The 20,415-nt window shown below is 47.0% G+C and overlaps 1 protein-coding gene across 2 annotated transcripts in view; it reads right to left on the bottom strand.

The window, feature by feature from the left end:
- The window catches only part of Etv5 (ETS variant transcription factor 5), a 58,351-nt gene that overhangs the window by 29,365 nt on the left and 8,571 nt on the right, over nucleotides 1–20,415 (bottom strand). For both annotated transcript variants that reach the window (XM_052158597.1, XM_052158598.1), the window contains exons 6-7: nucleotides 2,267–2,396; nucleotides 1,103–1,390 (exon numbers count right to left, since the gene is read on the bottom strand). In XM_052158597.1, coding sequence (XP_052014557.1) covers nucleotides 1,103–1,390; nucleotides 2,267–2,396 — 418 coding nt within the window. The remainder of the gene's footprint in view (nucleotides 1–1,102; nucleotides 1,391–2,266; nucleotides 2,397–20,415) is intronic.

Below are 20,415 nucleotides of genomic sequence, written 5' to 3'. Positions count from 1 at the left end.
TTTGACCCCAAAATCTTGTTTGTTTTTTTTTTCATAAAAATATCAATTCTCTTGAAAAAGAACAAAGTTATGAATATATCTGATACTTCCAAAGCCTGGTGGCAGCTGCTTTTTTTGGATGCTCCCTCTGTGGCAAGAGAAAAACTCAGGAACCAGTATCTGCTGTATCACAAATCTCAGGTACCTCCCAAATCGGGGATCACCTCTGGGGCCCTATATAGCACAACTGCTTCTCTGTGGCTCTTGGCTTGACTGTGGGAAAGACCATATCATGCAGGCTAAAGTGGGGACAGGACCATGACCAAGCAAAATAACCTCTGGGCAGACACTGGGTAGAATCCATCTGCCCTTTCCCTTCTCCGTGCCCCCCTCCCACATACAGAGTGCTATCCCACATACATCCTGCCATCCTTACTAACACAACTGGTTAGTCAACTCATCCCTATCTCACTATCCACACAGATGAAGACCACCTGACTGCAATGAGTAAGACCGTACCCGCTGACTATCACAGTGAATGTAGAAAACTGAAAACCAGATCCCAATGGACCTTTATTTTTGATGAAGGAGGACTCCAGATAACCATGATGTTTCAGCTGTTAGAAATATACACTGACCTACAAGGAAATCAGGAAGTCTCTACCTCAAAAGCAGATGTTACCACTAACATCCTTAGCTCACTCTAGTGTGGAAATAGGCTAAAATGTGAATAATACTGGCTTCCGTTAACTCAGAATCTTCCCTGGATGCAAACAGAATAATACCCCGATTAGGAGTAGCATAAAGTTCAGTTTTCCGGGCAGTACATCTTATGAGAAGCCCAGAAACTGGGGGGTTGATTGTGCATCTGGGCAAGCCACCCCTCCACCCTGGCTTCCTAAGGAGGCTACAATCCCAGAAACCATTCGGGGGAGCCTCCGGAGCAGGGTGCTGCTATATAACCAGCCCAGACCCACAGTGCATCCACAGTCTTTTTTCACTGATTCGTCAGTGGAGCGAGAAATTTCTAGGTACCTGGCCAACATGACTAACTGCTTCTCTCTCCCGGTGAGAAAAAAGGATGTGAGAGAGGAAGTTAACTTTAGTTCAGAGTGGTACCCACCTCTGTTCTGATGGATACTGGCTCTCAGGCATCATCTTTGGCATTTGCAGGGGCTGATGTGGTGGCCGGGGGACCGCAAATGTTTGTTGCTGTGATCCAGGTTCTGGAAGCGAGTGAGGGGTTGGGGCAGGACCCACCCCTTGAACTGGGCCGGCTCCAGGGGCGAGAGCTGAGGTGGGCAGAGTTGCCTGAGGTGGGGGAAATAGGGAATTCTGATGGGTGGGTGACAAAGGAGCGGCAGGCGGGGTCAATGGCTTGAACCCAGAGGGAGGCTTCCTATCATAGGCACTGTAAAAAGAAAGACAGAAGGATCCATTAAACTCCAGTGAAGCATTTGCATAGTAACCAGGCCCAGCAGAAAACCAGTTTGCAGCCCATTGTTGCCAGGAAATGACATCATTAACACGGTGAAATCGCTATAGCCCAGGGGAATATTTGTACCTCTGAAATGTGACAAACGCGGGGCGTCAAAGGACTTGTTTAACACTTCATGTGATTTTTCTCCAAGATAATTTTAGCTTCTGCTTCCGGTTTCCTTTTCCCCTCCTTCTAAAAGATCTTTCTCTGTGTGTGTGCAGGGGTGGATGGGTGAGGCTGGGAATTTATGGACCCTCCTTCTCTGGTCCCCTCTCCAAAATATTCCAGGGTCCCAGCAATTGGTCAAAAATCTTTGTGGAAGGTAACAGGGCTTAAATTAAACAAGCCTTCGCTGGTTCCAGGCAGATCTGTGTGTACCTTGAAGTGCAAAGAATGATTAAAATGAAAGCCTCATTCCTGGGGCCTGGATATTCTTAAGTAAAGGGCACAGGCGTGGGGGCCTTTTTGTTTATTCTGATTTTAAGATTATTTCCTTGCTGCTTAAAGTTCACATTAACATATATGATAGACAGGAAGACGGTGTATATCACCTGCCCCAAAGCCACAGAACAAATGGCCCAGCATTCCAGGCGCGGGCCTTCCTGGGCCAGTCTATGGCTCCCCGTGGAGTCACAGCTTTCTAATGGAAGTTTTGCCTTTCATGCATAGCACGTAATGGGCTACACCTAGAAGCTTACACCACAGGGTAGCCATGCTCTGCATTCTGATGCTGTTTCCAGAGCCTTTCTGCACAACTCTCCATCCCACCCACCCCACCCCACCCTAGGTGCCCAGCCCAACACTTACCAATAGTTGTAGAGGCACTTTTCTCCATACTTAGCACCAAGAGTCTGCTCATGGCTACAGGAGGACAGCTCTGAGGAGGGGCTGTGCAGCTCCCGTTTGATCTTGGTGGGAGGTGGAGCATGAAGCACCACTGAAATCAGAAGGGGGGGGGGGAGACAGCATTTATTTACTAACACTCTCCTAGCCACAAAATTCCAGAGCTGATTTGCTCTTACAGCTCAAGGTCAAGAAAACCGCCCCATCTAAATAAGCAACTTTTTGTCAAAAAACAATTAAAGTCCCTTAGCAGGGCGTGGATGCGCCCTTAGATGCGCCCTTGCAACTTCAGCACTTAGGGTGAGCTTGTGGCTAGCCTGGGATACGTAGTAAAAAAAAACTCATCAGAAATCACCCCTGACATTTTAAATGAGGATCTTCCCTTTTCTTTAGTCAGGGGTCTTGTTTGTCAGTTTCCAAAGTCTTTAAAAATCCCAAAGGTGTTGATAAAAATAAAAGGCAACAATAGAGCCCTAAGAAATGTGGACACCCAGAACCCGTCTCCAAAAGGAGAAAACAGCCCAAGCTGTGGTGGCAGCCATGTCAGCTTCTCCAGGCTTCTACTGGCTGTGGCCACACTTTTCTTTTTTGCCTCCACCCCCTCGAAAGACAAGGTTTCTCCTAGTAGCCCTGGCTGTTCTAGAACTCACTCTATAACCAGGCTAGCCTCCAACTCAGAGATCCACCTGCCTCTGCCTTCCTCGGGCAATGCACCCCCTGGCTGTAACACGGCTCTTACTACAAAAGCAGCTTAAATCCAAGTTAAGTATGATTTTCAAAGCCTTTTTTCTTTTTTTCTTTTTTGTATTTCTGTTTTTCAAGACAGGGTTTCTTTGTGTAGCCCTGGCTGTCCTGGAACTCACTCTGTAGACCAGGCTGACCTCGAACTCAGAGATCCGTCTGCCTCTGCCTCCCAAGTGCTGGGATTAAAGGCGTGAGCCACCACTGCCTGGCTTCAAAGTCTTTTTTTTTTTCAACTATCACTAAATAGTAGTTCTGAGTAAGAACCACTCAGGTTTAGGGGAATTACAAAACACTTGAAAGTAAAGGGCAAAAATAACTTAGTGGAGGACTTTGTGTCCCCAGTTTCTGCTCCCAGCCTTTCCCAGCAGCCTCCAATAAGCAGTCCTTCAGTCCGGGGCACCCAGTGACGGTTTGTCCTTCTGAGGCTCACTCTGCAATGTTTCCCAATGTAATGGTGCTGAAGCGGGGTGTTTGGGTATGAACAGGGTGAAGCATCATCTCCACGGTTTTTTTTTAATTTCATGTGCATTGGTGTTTGGACCAATTGTCTGTGTGAGGGTGTCAGAGCTCATAAAACTGGAGTTACAGACATCTGAAGCTGCCACGTGGGTGGTGGGAATTGAACTCTGGGACCTCTGGAAGAGCAGCCAGTGCTTTTAGCTGCCAACCCATCTCTCCAGCCTGCCCCTCACTTCTACAGTGTGCTTCAGAGTCCTGTCTCTGCCCACTCACTTCTCTTTCCTTTGGCTTTGCATAAAGACGTCACCAGATGCTTCTCAGTGTCCAGAACCAAAATAAACTTTACAAACGACACATGTATACACTTATAGCCACACACATATGTTTATGTTCTTAATAAATTACCCAGTCTGGGTTATTCTGCTACAGCAGCAGAAAATGGACTAAGACAATGCTAACTAATGGCTTCTCCTGAATTCATGAGGTTAAGTCCATGTGGCTGGGGCTGTGTTTAGAAGCCCACTACAGATTCTGCAAAGGATTATTCTGAGAGGGCAGAAAAACAAGACTTCTCAAAAAAATGAAGGATTCACAGTGCTTCCACACTCCCGAGTACAGAAAGCTAAGTCTGCCCTTACCTAGATACTAAACTGCTTCAAAGAGGCTCCTTTCCCCAACGTAGAACAAACCCTAACACACTGTCCCAAGGAGGCAGAATAAGCCTCCACCCCGCTCCCTGATCTCCTCCACACAAATGCCATTATACATGCACAGGCACACACATGTATTCACACCCGGTGTATGTACCCCAAGCCCCCACCATTTGTACACACCCCACACGTGTGTGCAGTCTACCTCAACCCCCCACATATATATATAAGAAAAGGCTGTCTTGCCAACAGACTGGAGAAGACTGGTTTTCATAATTCCTTTCTTACATAATACCAACTGTGTTTTCCTGAATCCATGAAATAAGTTGAGAACTAGCAGATTAAATTTAGAAGTCTAATATTAGAGTCTCTGTCATGAGTTTTTGATGGTGACATCACGGCAGCCGGGAGTCAATTGTTATCAAATGTTTTCAGATACTCAGACACACAAAGTTGCTAAGCTTCTGCATTTGTATTTTGTTAGTGAGAAATTCTGGCAGACCAGGATGGCCCCTTGGTAACAGCCTCTCCTTTTATCACTTTCCCACTGTCAAAAGTTTCCACCAAATCAGAACAGTATCCAAACAAAAATTATGTGTAGCCTTTAAAGCCTAACTTTTCTTTGTCTAAAAATTGTCATTTATAATCATTGCTTTACCAAAATTTGGAAAGTAAATGATAAGGATGGTATTCAATTTTCTCATTTCAGGTTTAAGGAATGTCTTCATCTTTACAATCTTACTATTAAAATTATCGGCTTTCCTGACAAGACAAACTAATCTACACCGCTTGCTGTCTCTACCTCAGTGTCTTCTACACCTAGTTGTCTTGTAATGGAATTACACTCTCTACAAATTTCAAGAACTTTGATGAATAGCCAGGCACAGTGGTGCCACACTCCTACAATCCCAGGACTCAGAAGGTTCAGGTTGGAGGATCAGAAGTTTGTGCCCAGATTGGGCTACATGGCAAAACCCCTTAAAAACAACCCCTCCCCCAATCAAAAACCATACCATACCATCACAAAAAAGTATAAATTGATTTTATTACAAACCAGCTTTTAACACTGAAGGTGCGGTCCACATTTACTCTTTAATTCTAGGTAGTTTAGCTATAAATGCCCATCCCCCAATCAGTGATCTGGAGAGAACCCAGATCTATGCTGACAGGAGAGCAGTGAGGCCTAAGAGTAGGGGGAGGAGGCCCCATTCCCCACAGCTCTGCAGGGTGTCAGTCAGAGACCAGCCCTGCAACTTTGGGAGTTCCAAAGCCAAGGAATGCACCTTGCTTTTGTGTTTCATCATATGTAAAATGAAGCATGCTGTGCTGTGAGGAAACACACAGAACGTCCCGGATGGGGTACGTGCCGCATAGTGGACTATGTAAACCATGACAGACATCTATGGCTGTGAAGGAACCCCAGAAGTCTCAAATGTTCAAACGGTTGCCTATTTGAGCTGATAAGCAGCTACCTACGCTTGTAATCCCAGCACTTGGGAGGCAGAGGCAGGAGGATTTCTGAGTTCGAGGCCAGCCTAGTCTACAGAGTGAGTTCCAGGACAGCCAGGACTACAGAGAAACCCTGTCACAGAAAAAAACCAAATCCAAAAAACCAAAAAAGAAAAAAGAAAACTTTAAGGACGGAAGTCAGTCACCTCAACGACAACTCCCAATGATTATGAGTGTCACCAATACCTCATTCCTGCCTTCCCGTAGAACTCCTGAGACCGTATTCTCTCAGCGCTAACGAGACGAGCCTACAGGGAGATCACGCCTTCTCGTACACATGTGCTGCTTAGATCTGATTTTCCTCGTGTTTTCTTGTAGAAAAGTTGAGAGGTTGGATGTTGGGGCCTAGGCCCGCTTTGTCCAGTCCTCTACACATAGAACCCTGAGACCCAAAGTAGTTGAGGGCATGCATGGCTCCGGGTCTTAGAGTGGCTTTGAAAGGGAGGCAAGGGTCCCACGTCACTCCTCAGCCTCCTACCACACGGTCAGAAACGGAGACATTCCAATCACCTACTTTGCCCATTAGAAAGAAATAGAGGACATATTTTTTTTTTCAGCCCCAAAACTAAAAATATCACATTACACCTGGCTGACAGGACTTGTGTGTGCACTCACGCTCACGCATGTGTTATGTGTGCACGTGAGTATGTGTGCACGTGTGGAGAGCAGGGGAAAGGACATTAGGCGTCCCGCTCAATCACTCTGCCTTATTTCTCTGAAGTTCTTTGAGTCGGAATCTCTCGTTGAGCTTGGAGCCAGGCTCCCAGTCAGCAACTCCCACCCCGCCCCTACACACACACTTGGGTGCCGGAGGTTTGAATTTGGGTCCTTATGCTTGCTGAGTAAGTGCTGAGTCATCCCCCATCCCCCAAAGAACTTTTGAAGAAAGGAAAATAGACAGGAAGCAATAATTCTGGAAAAGAATAAAGGAGACCGATCAAGAAAGAGACAAGCGGGCAGGCTCTTAGCCCTCCTCTGTGGCAGATGCTGAGTTCACTTCATTTCGTTCAGTCTTTCCAGTGGAATTTGTTATTTGCACTCTTTCCATTTAGATAGGAAAACAGAGCGCGTGGAGCTTGCTACAGTCTCTCAGCTAGTAAGTTTCCAGGACTTCTAACCAAGCAGCTCTCTCGTTTTTTTTTTTAGATTGACTGATTTATTATATGTAAGTACACTGTAGCTGTCTTCAGACACTCCAGAAGAGGGGGTCAGATCTCATTACGGATGGTTGTGAGCCACCATGCGGTTGCTGGGATTTGAACTCAGGACCTTCCTTTGGAAGAGCAGTCAGTGCTCTTAACCGCTGGGCCATTAAGCATCCTATTATAGTCTCAGAGGTAATCAGAGAAAAAAACAGACTATTTAGAAAAAGGGATGGAGTTGGCATAGTGGCTCACATGGGTAATCCCAGCACTTGTGAGTGGAAGCAAGAAGATCAGGAGTACAAGGCCATCCTCAGTCACACAGCAAGTCTGAGACCAGCCTGGGCTGTATGAAAACAGAGACAGACAGACAGACAGACAGACAGAGAGACAGAGATAGTTGTTGGTGAAGAAAGCTAGAGATAAAGTTAGCCGTGGCGGTGGGCACGGTGAGCACGGTGGGCCGTGAGTGTAGTCCTAGCCCTCTGAAGGTTAGGAGGATAGGGTCCAAGGTCACCACGGGCTGAAAAGCAAGATCCTATTTCCGGAGAGGCAGATGGAAACAGAGATGGAAAAGAAAGCCAAATCAGAAAATAGGGGGGAAAAGTATTTGCCAAATCCCAAGGCTGCAGCGTCGCGTTTACTGTGTAGTTTCCAGGTGGGGCACACCTGACACCTAACCCACTCAGGACAGACACCTTCCCCTGCCACCCCCACACAACCCGTCCCGGATCCTCCTTCGAGCCCCCTGGCAGCTAAGCCTGCTCACTCCCACGGTCTTCGTTCTCTGCAATCCAGGCCTTCTGTTCTAGTGTTCCTCCTACAAGGTCGCTTGCTCCCTCCCACAGTGCAGTTGGCCAAAGCCTTCTGCTCATTTCGATACCTGCCAACACCCTGGAAGATGTGTATCTCCACAACCCTCTCTTAGAGACACCTCTGAGGCGAGAACACTGAGTCCCCACTAAGAGCTCTAATAAAGGTCTATGCCCAAACACAGATAAAAATGAGATGGCGACATTTAGTTAAGCCCACACCTGGGCATACATTACAGCTCAGCGTTCTCAGGACCACCAGGACCCCATTTTAAATTTAAAAACCATGTTTACCTATCAACCAACTTAAGCTCATAGCTTTTTATCCAATTAGACTTGCAAGTTCCTTGCAAGGGACACAGGATTAACAAACCAGCTAGTCTTCCACTAGGGAGGAAGGGAAAGCAAAGCCACACCCACAGAGGGATGGGGAAGAGGCAAACAGCGGTTCTTCCTGGAGAAGTGGGTGAGTTCACAGACAATATAAACAGACAAAGAACAAAGGGCGATGGGCTCACAGGGCAGGGGCATTTGTTACAAGCTCAATGTACAAAAAGAAATGTTTTTACATCCAGCATCCAAAGCAATATGAAGTAAGGAAACATACAGAGGGGCTGGAGAGAGACAGCTCTGCTGTTAACAGCACCTGCTCCTTCCTCTTGCAAAGGACCTGGGTTTGATCCCCAGCACCCACATGTGGTTCACAACACTCTAACTCCAGTTTCAGTGGATCTAATACCCTCTTCTACCCTTCGAGGGCACCAAGCACCCATGTGGTATGCATACACAAATAAAACATACATAAAACAGAATAAAATTAATGAAAATTAAATAAGATATATTTAGGGCCAATGAAAAAGCTCACTGGGCAAAACTGCCAGCCGACTAGCCTGAAACTCTCAATTTGATCCCCGAAAGCCACATGGTAGGAGAGACCTGACTCCCAAAATTGTCACATGCATGTTATAGTGCATGTGCCCCCCACAGACAATTAAGATGCAATGAAAATTTCAATAGCAACAGAAATATTAATTACTTAAATCAATCTAATGAAAGATTTCTCTAAACCAGTAGCAAAAATTAAAGAATAAATGAATGGATGTATCACGGACTGAAAAGCTTAATATTATAAAGACATCAATTCTCAAATTTATCTATGCATTCAATGTAACCCTAGGCAAAACCTTAGCTCTGTATAGAGATTAGAATGAATCTCTATACATAAATAACAATTACATTTATTCACAGAGATGAATCTCACAAAGATGCTCAACAAAACAACCCTGGCATAAAGGTAGACAGTGTACCGATCTACATCCAAAGGGTTTTAGAAGACAAAGCTAACCTATGGAGCTTACTGTCAGAAAGGAGACACAAGTCACATAGCTAATTAGCAAGCAGTTAGGAGGCTTGTTTCTCAGCTATTATTACCGGAAAGGTCAGAAATATTTCTCCATTTTAGGAATGAGCCGATTAGAAACTTTCGCAGGCACTGCACTTGTGCACGCACTCTGACAACTTTATACTTACAGTGCATCCTGAGCACACCCTACCTTTACCTCCCCTGCCACCCTCCACTATCCCAGACCCCACCCCCCCATGTGCCTCTCACATCTTCATGTTTTGCTTTCTAATGACCCACGGAATCCTGTTAGTGCTTCCTGTGTGAGGGTCTGTACCCTACCAGCAGCTGCACGTCTGAGGGAAATCTCTCCCCTCCCCTGCAGCCATCATTGCCAATGATCCTCCTTTAGTAGTGAGTGAGACCTCATGAGCCTTATCCAAGTCAGAACATCTGCCTGGTTTGACCTTGTGCGGGTTTTAGGCGGCCATCCAAAACAACCGTTGCAGTGTGCAATGGCTATCCGTGTGATGGCTATCCTACCACACACTGCCATCACCTCTGCACACGCTGCACTGGCTGCAGCGGCACCACAGGATGGCAGACAGTGGCCCACACCTTGCCCTGGAAGGTAAGCCAAGGAGACAGGTTGTGTTACTGGAAGAGAATGTTTGGAAAGGGAGGCACCTAGAGTCCCAAACCCAGTCAAAGGGGGTTTCAGATGGGCAGAGTAACTGATGCCCATTTTATCTGGCAACTGTCTGAAAAAATAAAAGCCAGGGGCATTATCAATGACAGTTTGGGAGCACAAAGGCCCAGGAGCAGAACTGGAGGATGCATAGAGGAGTCCTTCTCCGCATCTAATACAGCTAACCTCTATAAGCACAAACCCTCAAACTTAATACAGTGAAGTCAATTACTGGACGAGCTATGCTAAGCTTCTAAGAATTGATTATGTTGATTTCTTACATATGTGTGATCTCCCTCTCCCTTCCTCCCTCTCTCCCTCCCCCCCCCCTTTTCTGTGTATAGAATCACCAACAGGGAAGCTAGAGATGGACACCGGGGGCCCTGCTCTGTTATTCTTCCCCTTATTCCTTTCAGCCTGGAGCTAGACTAGCAGCCAACCAGCCCAGGCATCCTCTGTCTCCTCAACACTGGGGTTACAGGCAGGCGTGGTCACACCTGGCTTTTTCCGTGGGCACTGGAGATTTGACCTCAGGTCCTCATGCTCCTCCCACAGCAAGCTGGGCAATGCCCTCAGCCTTGTGCTGAGATCTGCCATGAGTTTCCCTAAAGCCCTCTCTCTCCTCAAGCATGCACAAGCGCTGTGTGTGGGATTACCACCACCTAACTGCTAGTCCTCTAAGGTCACCACGGTAACGGCAGTGCAAGAGAAGTGCAAGGTTCAACAGAATAGGAGACTTCCAAACCTGAGATGAGCATTTCCACTGGCTGTTTTCAGTTCTATACACTGTTTTTAAATATAGCCGTGAGTGGGTCAGCAACTCTAAAGCAACTTAAATCACTCTGCTGTGGCATGCTCCTACAGTCCTAGGAGGTGGAGGTCAAGAGGGTCATGAACTTAAGACCAGCCTAGGACACGTAAGAAGACCATGTATTCTAAAAATGTGGTGTTATAGGGAAAGTATGGGTGTGTGGAGACACACGAGACCCTACCTCAAAAAAAAAAAAATCAGGGAGACTGTTACTAGTTAAATAGCCATAGGAGGGACACTTAGATGCAATGGATGGGTGGTGCTAAATCTTTGAATCCTAAATCAGAAGCAGTGTCTTTATTAACTATAAAAAAGTCCTTGGGGGGGGGGGGGCTGGAGAGATGGCTCAGAGGTTAAGAGCATTGTCTGCTCTTCCAGAGGTCCTGAGTTCAATTCCCAGCAACCACATGGTAGCTCACAACCATCTGTAATGGGATCTGATGCCCTATTCTGGGGTGTCTGAAGACAGCTACAGTGTACTCATATTAACAAACAAACAAACAAATCTTAAAAAGTCCTTGGGGACAACTGGAGAGTTTGGAATAGGACGCTACTTTCCTTAAATTATAGGGAAGAATTTCCCTAATTTTTGGAAATTACTCAAGTATTCAGCTTTTACAAACTGCTTCTAAACAATTCAGTGTGTGTGTGTGTGTTTCTGTGTATGTTAGAGAGAGAGAAAGGAGAGAGGAAAAGAGGCAGAGAGGAGTGCACGCAATGAAGCAAATCTAAAAACGGAGTGATCTGCTTTTAAAAATAAACCAAGAAAATAAGAATCTTCTTTCCCTCCCAAAGAAAAGGGATAGAGCCAATCTTTTATCTGTGGTTGACTAACAGGCCAAGAGTTAAGAACTTCAAACCTGGCGACAGGGAGCTGCTCATGAGGTAAAAATGCTTGCTGTGCCACCGAGAGGGCCTGAGTTGAGATCCCCAGCGCCCATGGGGGAAAAGCCAGGTGTGGCAGCGCGCACCTGCAATCCCGGCTCTAGCCAACCGGTGAGGCCCAGCTTCTTCAGAGACAGAGCCTGTCTCCAGAAAAATAAATAAATAACTAAGGAGCCAAGCGATTGAGGAAGAGAGCCCGTGCCGAAGTCCGTTTCCCATCGATGTCTGTGTGCACATCCACACCTGCACACACAACACATATCCACAACTACGTCCACACGGGGAGGAAACCAAAAGCCTTGAAGCCCATGCATTTACACACGAAGAAAACCAACTTTGATGTGTTGCCAAATCAGAAGCATAGGGCAACCTTAGGAATCTAAAATCATACAAGAAGAAATGTCGATCGTCGTTTAAGGCTTAAGACTGTGGTTCTCAATTATTTTGTTGGCTCCGACCCACTTAGAAAAAAAAGTAAGGAAGATATCCTAGAGAGGACAAGATGAAAACTGCCACTGTCACCGTCACCACTGCTCTCTGCTGCCCTGGTGCAAAGTATAGAATGACCGAAATAAACCCATCAGTGATTTCACACACATATGGACTCACACAGAGCAGGAACTAAAGCATATGTCCAACTGAGCAGCACGAGCATTCACAAGCATCTCCTCTCCTTGTGAAGATATATATACACGACAGACTTCCGCCACCACCAGACCGGCTGGACAGCTCAGTAGATTTCAGGCCCACAGTCCAAGAGAGCACAAAACAGCCACCGCCAGCCTGTGGTAATTAAAAAACTCCAAGAACTCAGAATCTCTTCCTGTAAGTTCTCCTCAACTCTTTCCAAATAGCTGGCTTGGTCCCTTCTGCTCATAAGGCTGAACAGGGCCAGGACCAGGAGAAGAGTGAGGAGAGGGAGCTTGACTCAAGAGGCCGAGGCATTACTAATGGGCTATTTGCTCGGTGTCTCATTTCAGCAAGGACCACAGAACTCACTGTCACCTCTTGCTATGGTTCAGGATCTAATGATATAGGATAAATCACAAGAAAGCGGAATTCATCAATGAACAACTGCAGAAGACCCTGTGATATGGACCCTCTGAAAATAAATAGCCAAATCAAGAACTAATAAAGCCAGTCCCTGGGACATTTGATTGACTTTGTGAGTCAGATTTCTCTGCTGCAGAGGCAACACTAAGCAGCTTCAGGAATTAGTGTGAGGGGTGTGTACTGGCTGTTTTTGTGTGTCAACTTGACACAGGCTGGAGTTATCACAGAGAAAGGAGCTTCAGTTGGGGAAGTGCCCCCATGAGATCCAGCTGTGGGACATTTTCTCAATTAGTGATCAAGGAGGTGGCCCCTTGTGGTGGTTCCACCTTTGGGCTGGTGCTCTTGGGTTCTATAAGAGAGCAGGCTGAGCAAGCCAGGGGAAGCAAGCCAGTAAGAAACATCCCTCCATGGCCTCTGCATCAGCTCCTGCTTCCTGACCTGCTTGAGTTCCAGTCCTGACTTCCTTTAGAGGTGAACTGCAATGTGGAAGTGTAAGTTCAATAAACCCTTTCCTCCCCAACTTGCTTCTTGGTCATGATGTTTGTGCAGGAATAGAAACTCTGACTAACACAGGGTGGTTGATGGTACATGTCTTTATCCCAGCACTGGGGATGGGGTTGGGGCAAGAAGCAGGCAGATCTCTGAGTTTGAGGCCAGCCTGGTCTGCAGAACAAGTTCCTAAACAGTCAGGATTACACAGAGAAACCTTTTCTTGGAAGAAAACAAAACAGGAAGACCAAAAAATGTCAGGATTTAGACCTAGAAACCGGGTAATAAAAATCAACTAAAGAAAGGCTTTGAATGTAAAAGCATGGGAAGGCCACAGAGAGCCTAGGCTACACAGTATAGGAACTGGATCCACCTAGGCCTGACTGAGAAGGCCAGCCAGAGGGAAATACCCAAAGCGTATTTCCTGAGCCAGATCCTGCTACAGGAGGAACTGGGTGAGAACACAGTCTGTCTGAAAGAGCGTATGGGGATAGTCCAAAATTTTGGAAATGAAGAGCCAGGACCTTTGGGGGCAGCATTTCGGGGATGAAAGCCCAGGAATCTGGGTGCATTACCTAAGATTGCCAGGCACCTTGAAAGATTCTGGGGAGATATGGGGGCAGGGGAGAGAAGTTACTCGGACGATAGAAAACACACCCAGTATCCAGACAGTGCAAGACTGCTTTACCATTCTGAAAATGATGTCTCCTGAAGAAGTCTGAAGAAGAAAAACCTGAGCTGATAGAACAGAGCCAGCCCCACTGAGTCAGCAGAACAGTCTGAGACAGTCCCTCAAAGCTGCCTGGGGTAGGGGCTCTCTTCCAAGATAGGGGCTCTCTATCTATTAACAGCTGATAGATCTTCCTTCACCTGGCTTAACAGTCAACCAATACCATAGATAGGTTAAGAGCAAGACATTGTGCTGCATAAACCTTCCTCTCATGGTCTGCTTATCTCTGACAACCTTCGATTTAGGCAATAGAACACACTGGTTCTAAGCTGGGGCATGCATGATGTGTTAGGCTCACAGGACATGCTTTCTCTGGGGACACGCTGGATGGGTGTGGAGTTAAGCATCAGTGACAAGCGGCTGTAGCATCTGCGTGGGTAGGGGACAGCTTTTCTAACTTTGGTTTTGATGAACATCATGTTGTACTATTTTGTGTTAATTTACTTATTTATTATATGTAAGTGTACTGTAGCTGTCTCCAGACACTACAGGAGAGGACATCAAATCTTGTTACGGATGGTTGTGAGCCACCATGTGGTTGCTGGGATTTGAACTCAGGACCTTCGGAAGAGCAGTCAGTGCTCTTAAGCACCGAGCCATTTCTCCAGTCACTATTTTGTGTTCTTACTGCCTCCTGAAAATACGGGTAATTACATGAGGAGCAGACACTCAACAGAGATGTCCAGTTTGAAGATGCAGAAACACATGGAAGTCCGGGTGTTGTGAGTTAGAGCTGGCATCTGACTTCTAGAACAACTTTCTGGCTATGATCAAAGCAGGAAGAGATAAAAATAGGGGCTTTACAGTCACAAAGCAACGTCCTTTTCTTTCTGAGCAGGGACACTAGCTTGACAAGATGCATTAGATGGGTATTGGTACCCACCAGGAACTTTAATTTTAGCTCATGACTACATATAAATGGGGGAGGGGCAGCTTAGAGGTGTGTTTCTGGTAGGCTCAGCTCAACAATTTAATATCTAGCCGGAAATCTCCCTCCTATCCCCCATCTCCAGCCTTGGCAGCAGCTGGCTGGAGCACTTGACTTACTATAACTAAAGAAACTCAGAAGACAGCAATGAAATGCTGCTGCCCACGAAGTCAAGAACTGTATGATGTGCAGCCCATTAGAGGGGACAGCACTATGCAGGCTGACCAGGAAAAATGTGGTGGCTCAAGGCTTTCTCCAACCCCTTTCTTCCTCTCGAGAGAGAGAGCAAGAAATATGGCCAAGGGCAGTGACTTCCATGTTCTAAAGAACTCATGAAGAGGAAAAGCGTGGTTAGGAACAGCAACAATGGTCCTCAAAGCTATCTACCTCATCTCCTGCATGAGACGATCCCTCCAAGGGGTGAGGAGGGCTCAGGGAAGAATTGGAGTTAATGGGCCATGTATATAGGGAAGCACAGGCTGGCCTATCTTAGACCTTCGTTCAAAGAAAGCCTTCGAAGGGAAGGGTTGGTGGCATGTACCTGTGGTCCCACTACAAAGGAGGCTGACACGGAGGATCCCGTGAGCTTACTAGTTCCAGATCAGCCTGGAGACTCCATTTGATGGGGGGAAAGTCTTGGATTAGGGGCTAAGCTCTAGCTCAGGGATACAGGACTTAGCATGTGTGAGACTCTGGTTCAGTAGATGCAGCAGGCGCGGTGGAAACCCTGGCCAGTCTTGTCTGCAGCCATCGACTAAAGGTTGCTATGGATCTGGGACACTGGCTAGAAAGTCCATCGTATTAATTAATGTTTCCTCTCTTTTCCTCACAGCTGGTCTCGATAATGAGAGGAGCCCACCTTGGGCACAGGCACCAAATCAAGCACCTCTTGACTCAGAGACCATATTGGGCTGCCTCTGGCTCTTGGTATCAAATTGCATCATTTATAACTCCAAACAGAAAACTTGTTATCAAATAAGGAAGGAACTGAATGACAAGGGCTACAGTTGCCCACGGCAGTGACAGCTGGACCCCGATGAGCTAGTTTTGCATTCTGTTCTCTGTCAGCACAGTTCAGTGTCACTCTCTGGACAGCATGGACCTGTGAGGTTCCTTTTCTTCAAAGGATGTGTTTACGCCAACGATGCAGAACTAGTGCTCTAGCGGTCTAAAAGTGGGAACCCAGGGACCTCAAATCTGAAAGTCACACTTGAAGGGAGGAAAAGGAGCAGAACAGAGACTTGGATTGAAGTAGGGATCACGTGTGAGGTAGACACCGGGCTCTTACTCTGTAAGGGGAGAGAAGACTCAGTGGTAAAGAGAACTTGCTGTTTTTCCAAGAGAACCTAACTGTGTACCCAAGTCAGGGAGCTCACAACCACGCACACACACACACACACATCTTTAGGAAATACTTTGTGCAGCTAAGTATTACCTACTAGAACATACAGGCCATTAAAAAACCCCAAAGTACTTTAATGGAGGAGAGCACAGCCCGGAGCCCTTTTAGAGCGTTTGTTTGAAGACCACCAATGTGACTTGAGTTTCACCATCCAGGGAGGACCCGAGAGGCCTTCAGACTACTTTATTACATTCCCTCAGCAACTATGGCCAAAACCTTCACACACAACCCTCTACCTGTATGAGATACAACACAAAAAGAGGCCTACGGAGCAGCCTGTTCCCCAGGTCCTGTGCTGCCCTGACCACAGCCAGCCTGGGTCACCCACACCCCAGCAGGGTCAAGGCGTAGAGTCGGGGGCTCAAACTGAACCTGTAGATTGAAACCTATGCTTTAACCATCTCAATAATTTTCTCTCAATTTATATAGTTCTCATCTAAACTGACATAAAATGAAGTGTTAGAAAATTAAAAGTAGGCTGTGGAGAGACTCTCTCAATAAACCAAAAAAAAAAAAAAAAAAAAAAAGAATGCTAAAAGTATGCATTAACTAAGGCCCGTGCTAACTCTTAAGTCTTCAACTTTGTATTTAAATTCACCTTTAGGAAAGTGGTCTCTCCCCAGAACCATTCCTTTGCGTCAACTGGCACTTTCTCCCACAAGCAGGGCCAGCTAGGCACCTAGGCTCGACCTGCTTCCCCAGGACGTGCGGAGTTCCTGAGAGGCACAGACATCAGCTGCTCAACCTAAACCAACAAGGACACCTCACCGCACGCATCCAAGAGAGGAAACAGAAAATAAGAAGTAGACTTCAATCATTTTTTCCTAAGGCCATCACGGAACACAGATTTGGGTAGTGCCTAGTTACCTCCTCTGCGAGCGAGGAGGCTGCACTGGAAGGAGGAGCCAGGAGAGAATGGAACAGAGACTCGAGTGCCAAGTGCCTGCCTGACCAGGTATCACTGACCATGCAGAGTACGGTCTGCGGTCTGCGGCTGCAGAACAAATCAAGAAACACTACAGTATTTCTCTGCTGTGGAAGGCACTAAGACTAAAGGCAATTCCGGTACCGAACAGGAATGGAAAATGAGAAGCAGGGACTGAGAGTAATATTCATAGAAATAAAGGACAAGTTACCCCCCACACACCCCTCGCACTGTTTTCTCAACATCTCTAAAAAACTAAAATTAAAATTCTATGGCTGGTGAAGGAGGAAAGGGATGACAGAGGGTGTGAGGACAATGGGAAAATGTCAGGATATCCAGGTGACACAGGGTCATTACTGCCACTCCAACTGCCTTCCATTAAGATTAAGATTAGGAAAGTTGGGCTGACTCCAGAATCTGGTCTTCAGTACAGGGGACTTAGTACCAGAGACACCCATCCTCTCTTTGCTATATATGCTACACACACACACACACACACACACACACATATTACATAAAGTATATATGTATTTATATATACTACATGCTATATATAATGTGTGTGTGTGTGTGTGTGTGTGTGTCCGTCCCTGGGAATTGCTCTTCAGAACATCAGGATGTATTTCCAAGCCTGTAGCTGAATTGCTGCTGATGTCCACAGCCTGCAGGGAGTCAGACACCTTCTGAAAGGTTTGGACTCTGTCAGTCTAGCAATAACAATCTGCCCAGATCTATTCTCCTAGGAGGAGACAGCCTGAAGGGCCGGCTCTCAGGGAAGTACCTGGAGTAAAGAAACGTATAACAAAACAGAACTTTATTTTGATTTGGAGGACAAAAAGGCACATGCTTAGCCGAGCATTGAAAACCCCAAGGAAAGCATACTGATCCTTACCAGTTAGGTTGTGCCCTTTAACTGTGTGCTCCACAGCGCTAAGCTTGCTCTTTGGGGTGCCCTGGGAGCTGGCTGTTAGCCAGGCTGCTGGAGCATATTTAAGGGTGCACAGTATTGAGCTCGGCACTCCTCTTAGAGCCCTGAGTACTCCCTACCCGAGGAGGTTCCTCTGGCTTTGGAGTTGTTCCACATTTGAGTTCTTCCTGGTACTTCCTGGGTATTCATCTGGGAGGCCATTCCTCTCCTTGGTGTTTGGGGAGGGGGGGGGTGCGCCACAGTGAGGGGAGCTTGCACTCAAGTGCTGAAGTGTGGGAAACAAAATTTTAAAGTGATACTTTCTGAGCGTAGAGAAGAATGAGAGGGACCAAGGGGTAGAAAGAAGTACATTTTTATTGGCTCCTGGGAAAGACTTAGCAAGATATACCAGCTTATGGCTTGCCAACACCTCCCCCTCCACACTTGGAATAAAGAATTGAGTTTGGAAGAGCTGGCAGCCATTTTGGGGTGGAGTGGAGGGGAGGGGGGGGGGAGAAGACACTGACTACACAACTAAAGTAACAGCACCAGAGGAAATAAAAAGATAAAATCCAAAAGGGCTGGAGAGATGGCTCAGCGGTTAAGAGCACTGACTGCTCTTCCAAGACAGCCACAGTATACTTATATATAATAAATCCTTTTTTTTTTTTCAAGACAGGGTTTCTCTGTATAGCCCTGGCTGTGCTGGAACTCACTGTTAGACCAGGCTGGCCTCGAACTCAGAAATCCGCCTGCCTCTGCCTCCCAGAGTGCTGGGATTACAGGCGTGCGCCACCACCGCCCAGTTTAATAAATCTTAAAAAAAAAAAAAGATAAAATCCTCAAATCAAGTCTTCCTGGAGATGCTAGCCCACCCTTGACTCTACTACCACTGCCTTTAGACAGCCACACCAGAAAGCGGCAGGCAAAGCAAACAGAGGATCCACTGTAACCAGTCCTCCGCAGCCCAGGTCATCATCAGCCCGGCAGGGAGAGAGTTAAAAGACAGCCCTTAGAAGGAAACTCATACCCCATTAGGCTCAGGCTTGGAGAGCAGGGAGCAGTTAGGAAGCCAAAGGAAACTAATTCTGGAGGCTCTCCAGGCTGCCAATCACACGCAGATTTCTAACAGTCACAGCGTTGTTAGAGTTGGTTGTTTTTCCACAGCCTGCACAATGGGGTCTGGTTATTCATTGAAAAAGTCTGCCAGTGGGCCCCGCCCTCCATTCACAACCAATTTGGAATGCTCCATTCAGGCAAGAGGGGGAGTCAGTCTGCAGCCCAGCTAACTGGGACAGACCTACTACTAGTGCCCAGGGCTCAGCTGTGGCCGCGGAGAAGCTTGCTCTCCCAGTATGCTGTATTTATGTAAGAAATTCAGACGCAGAAGGGGGCACTGGCCGGGTCTACACCATCCTTGGGATCCAAGTGGCTGGGATTATTGCTGCAACATGCAAGTGGTCGAAATCTGTGAGAGAAGAGGGCAGGGAAGTGCCCTCGGGCACAGAGTAAAGAAATAAACAGGACTACTGAGCTGTGGTTAGGATCGCACTAGCTTCCTATTTCTGCGGCGCTGGCAAACTGGTTTGGATTAAGGGACAGCTCTATCTCTCTCTGTGAGCTGGCCCTGACAGGACTTCTTATCCCCAGCAGCCAACACGGAGAGTGCAGTGGCTTCCTCCCCAAGGCTGAGGGACTTAGGACACACTAGGAATTTCAACAATGTCTTGGCTTCTCAGTGGCCCTGAAGCAGTTAGCATACCCTCCTGGATGTCCAAGCGGGAGAAGGGAAGAATGTGTGGATCTGGCCTGGGAGGATAACATCTCTCCAGACTTCACAGGGTACAAGACTAAACTGGTTTGGTGTCTTTGGCTTTTTCCCCTAAACACTCAGTAATCACCCGAGGGTGAGTGGACGGAGCCTGCCTGGCGACTAAACCTGATTTCAAGGAAAATTGAATAAGATAACTTGAGCTTGTAGACTGTTTTCTTCAAAGCATATGTATTTTCAAACGTCTTATGTTTACTGTTTTTCACTGCCTGTCCCAACTTCTTTTGAGATCTTTCTGGGTATCGAATTCACAAACCACGCCTGGCCTGTTCGGGAGGAGGCTGGAACTCCTGGTCTAGATCTTTGCCTATCTAGAGATCCTCTCCCCTGCTGCAGCAAGCAGTCCTCTAGCATCCTCTTTCTAAGAGGGACTAGAACTGTTATTTGGTGGGCAGGGCCTTTTATTGGGAGTGGGGGATGGGGATGGGGGGGGATGGGGGTGGGGGTGGGGTTTCTCCAGGTAAAGCCTGACCACCAATCCACTCTCACCGCGCCTGGCCCCCAGATGGACTTGGAGTTATGACATGCCCACACCAAGGGCCACGGCGTTTACCATTCTTTCTAAAAAAGTCTGGAGAAGGGACAATATAGGGACTGACGACCAAAGCCTGTGTTAAATGAGCTTGATGAGGTTCACGAAATGAATTTTTTAAAAAGCAACCTAATCCGGTAATGGCATCAGCAAGCCTGGCACCCCTCCAAGAGCCGGGAGCTGCAACATGACGAGGCTCTGAGCTCCCTGGATTCCAAATGGAGAAGCAGCGACTGCCAGGGCACAGATGGGGCCCAAGCTGCTCCAGGGCAGC

The sequence above is a fragment of the Apodemus sylvaticus genome, chromosome 15, assembly GCF_947179515.1.
Source record: "Apodemus sylvaticus chromosome 15, mApoSyl1.1, whole genome shotgun sequence".
NCBI lineage: Eukaryota > Metazoa > Chordata > Mammalia > Rodentia > Muridae > Apodemus > Apodemus sylvaticus.
Note: the sequence above shows the minus strand (reverse complement) of the source record. Positions and strands in the feature narration are given on the sequence as shown.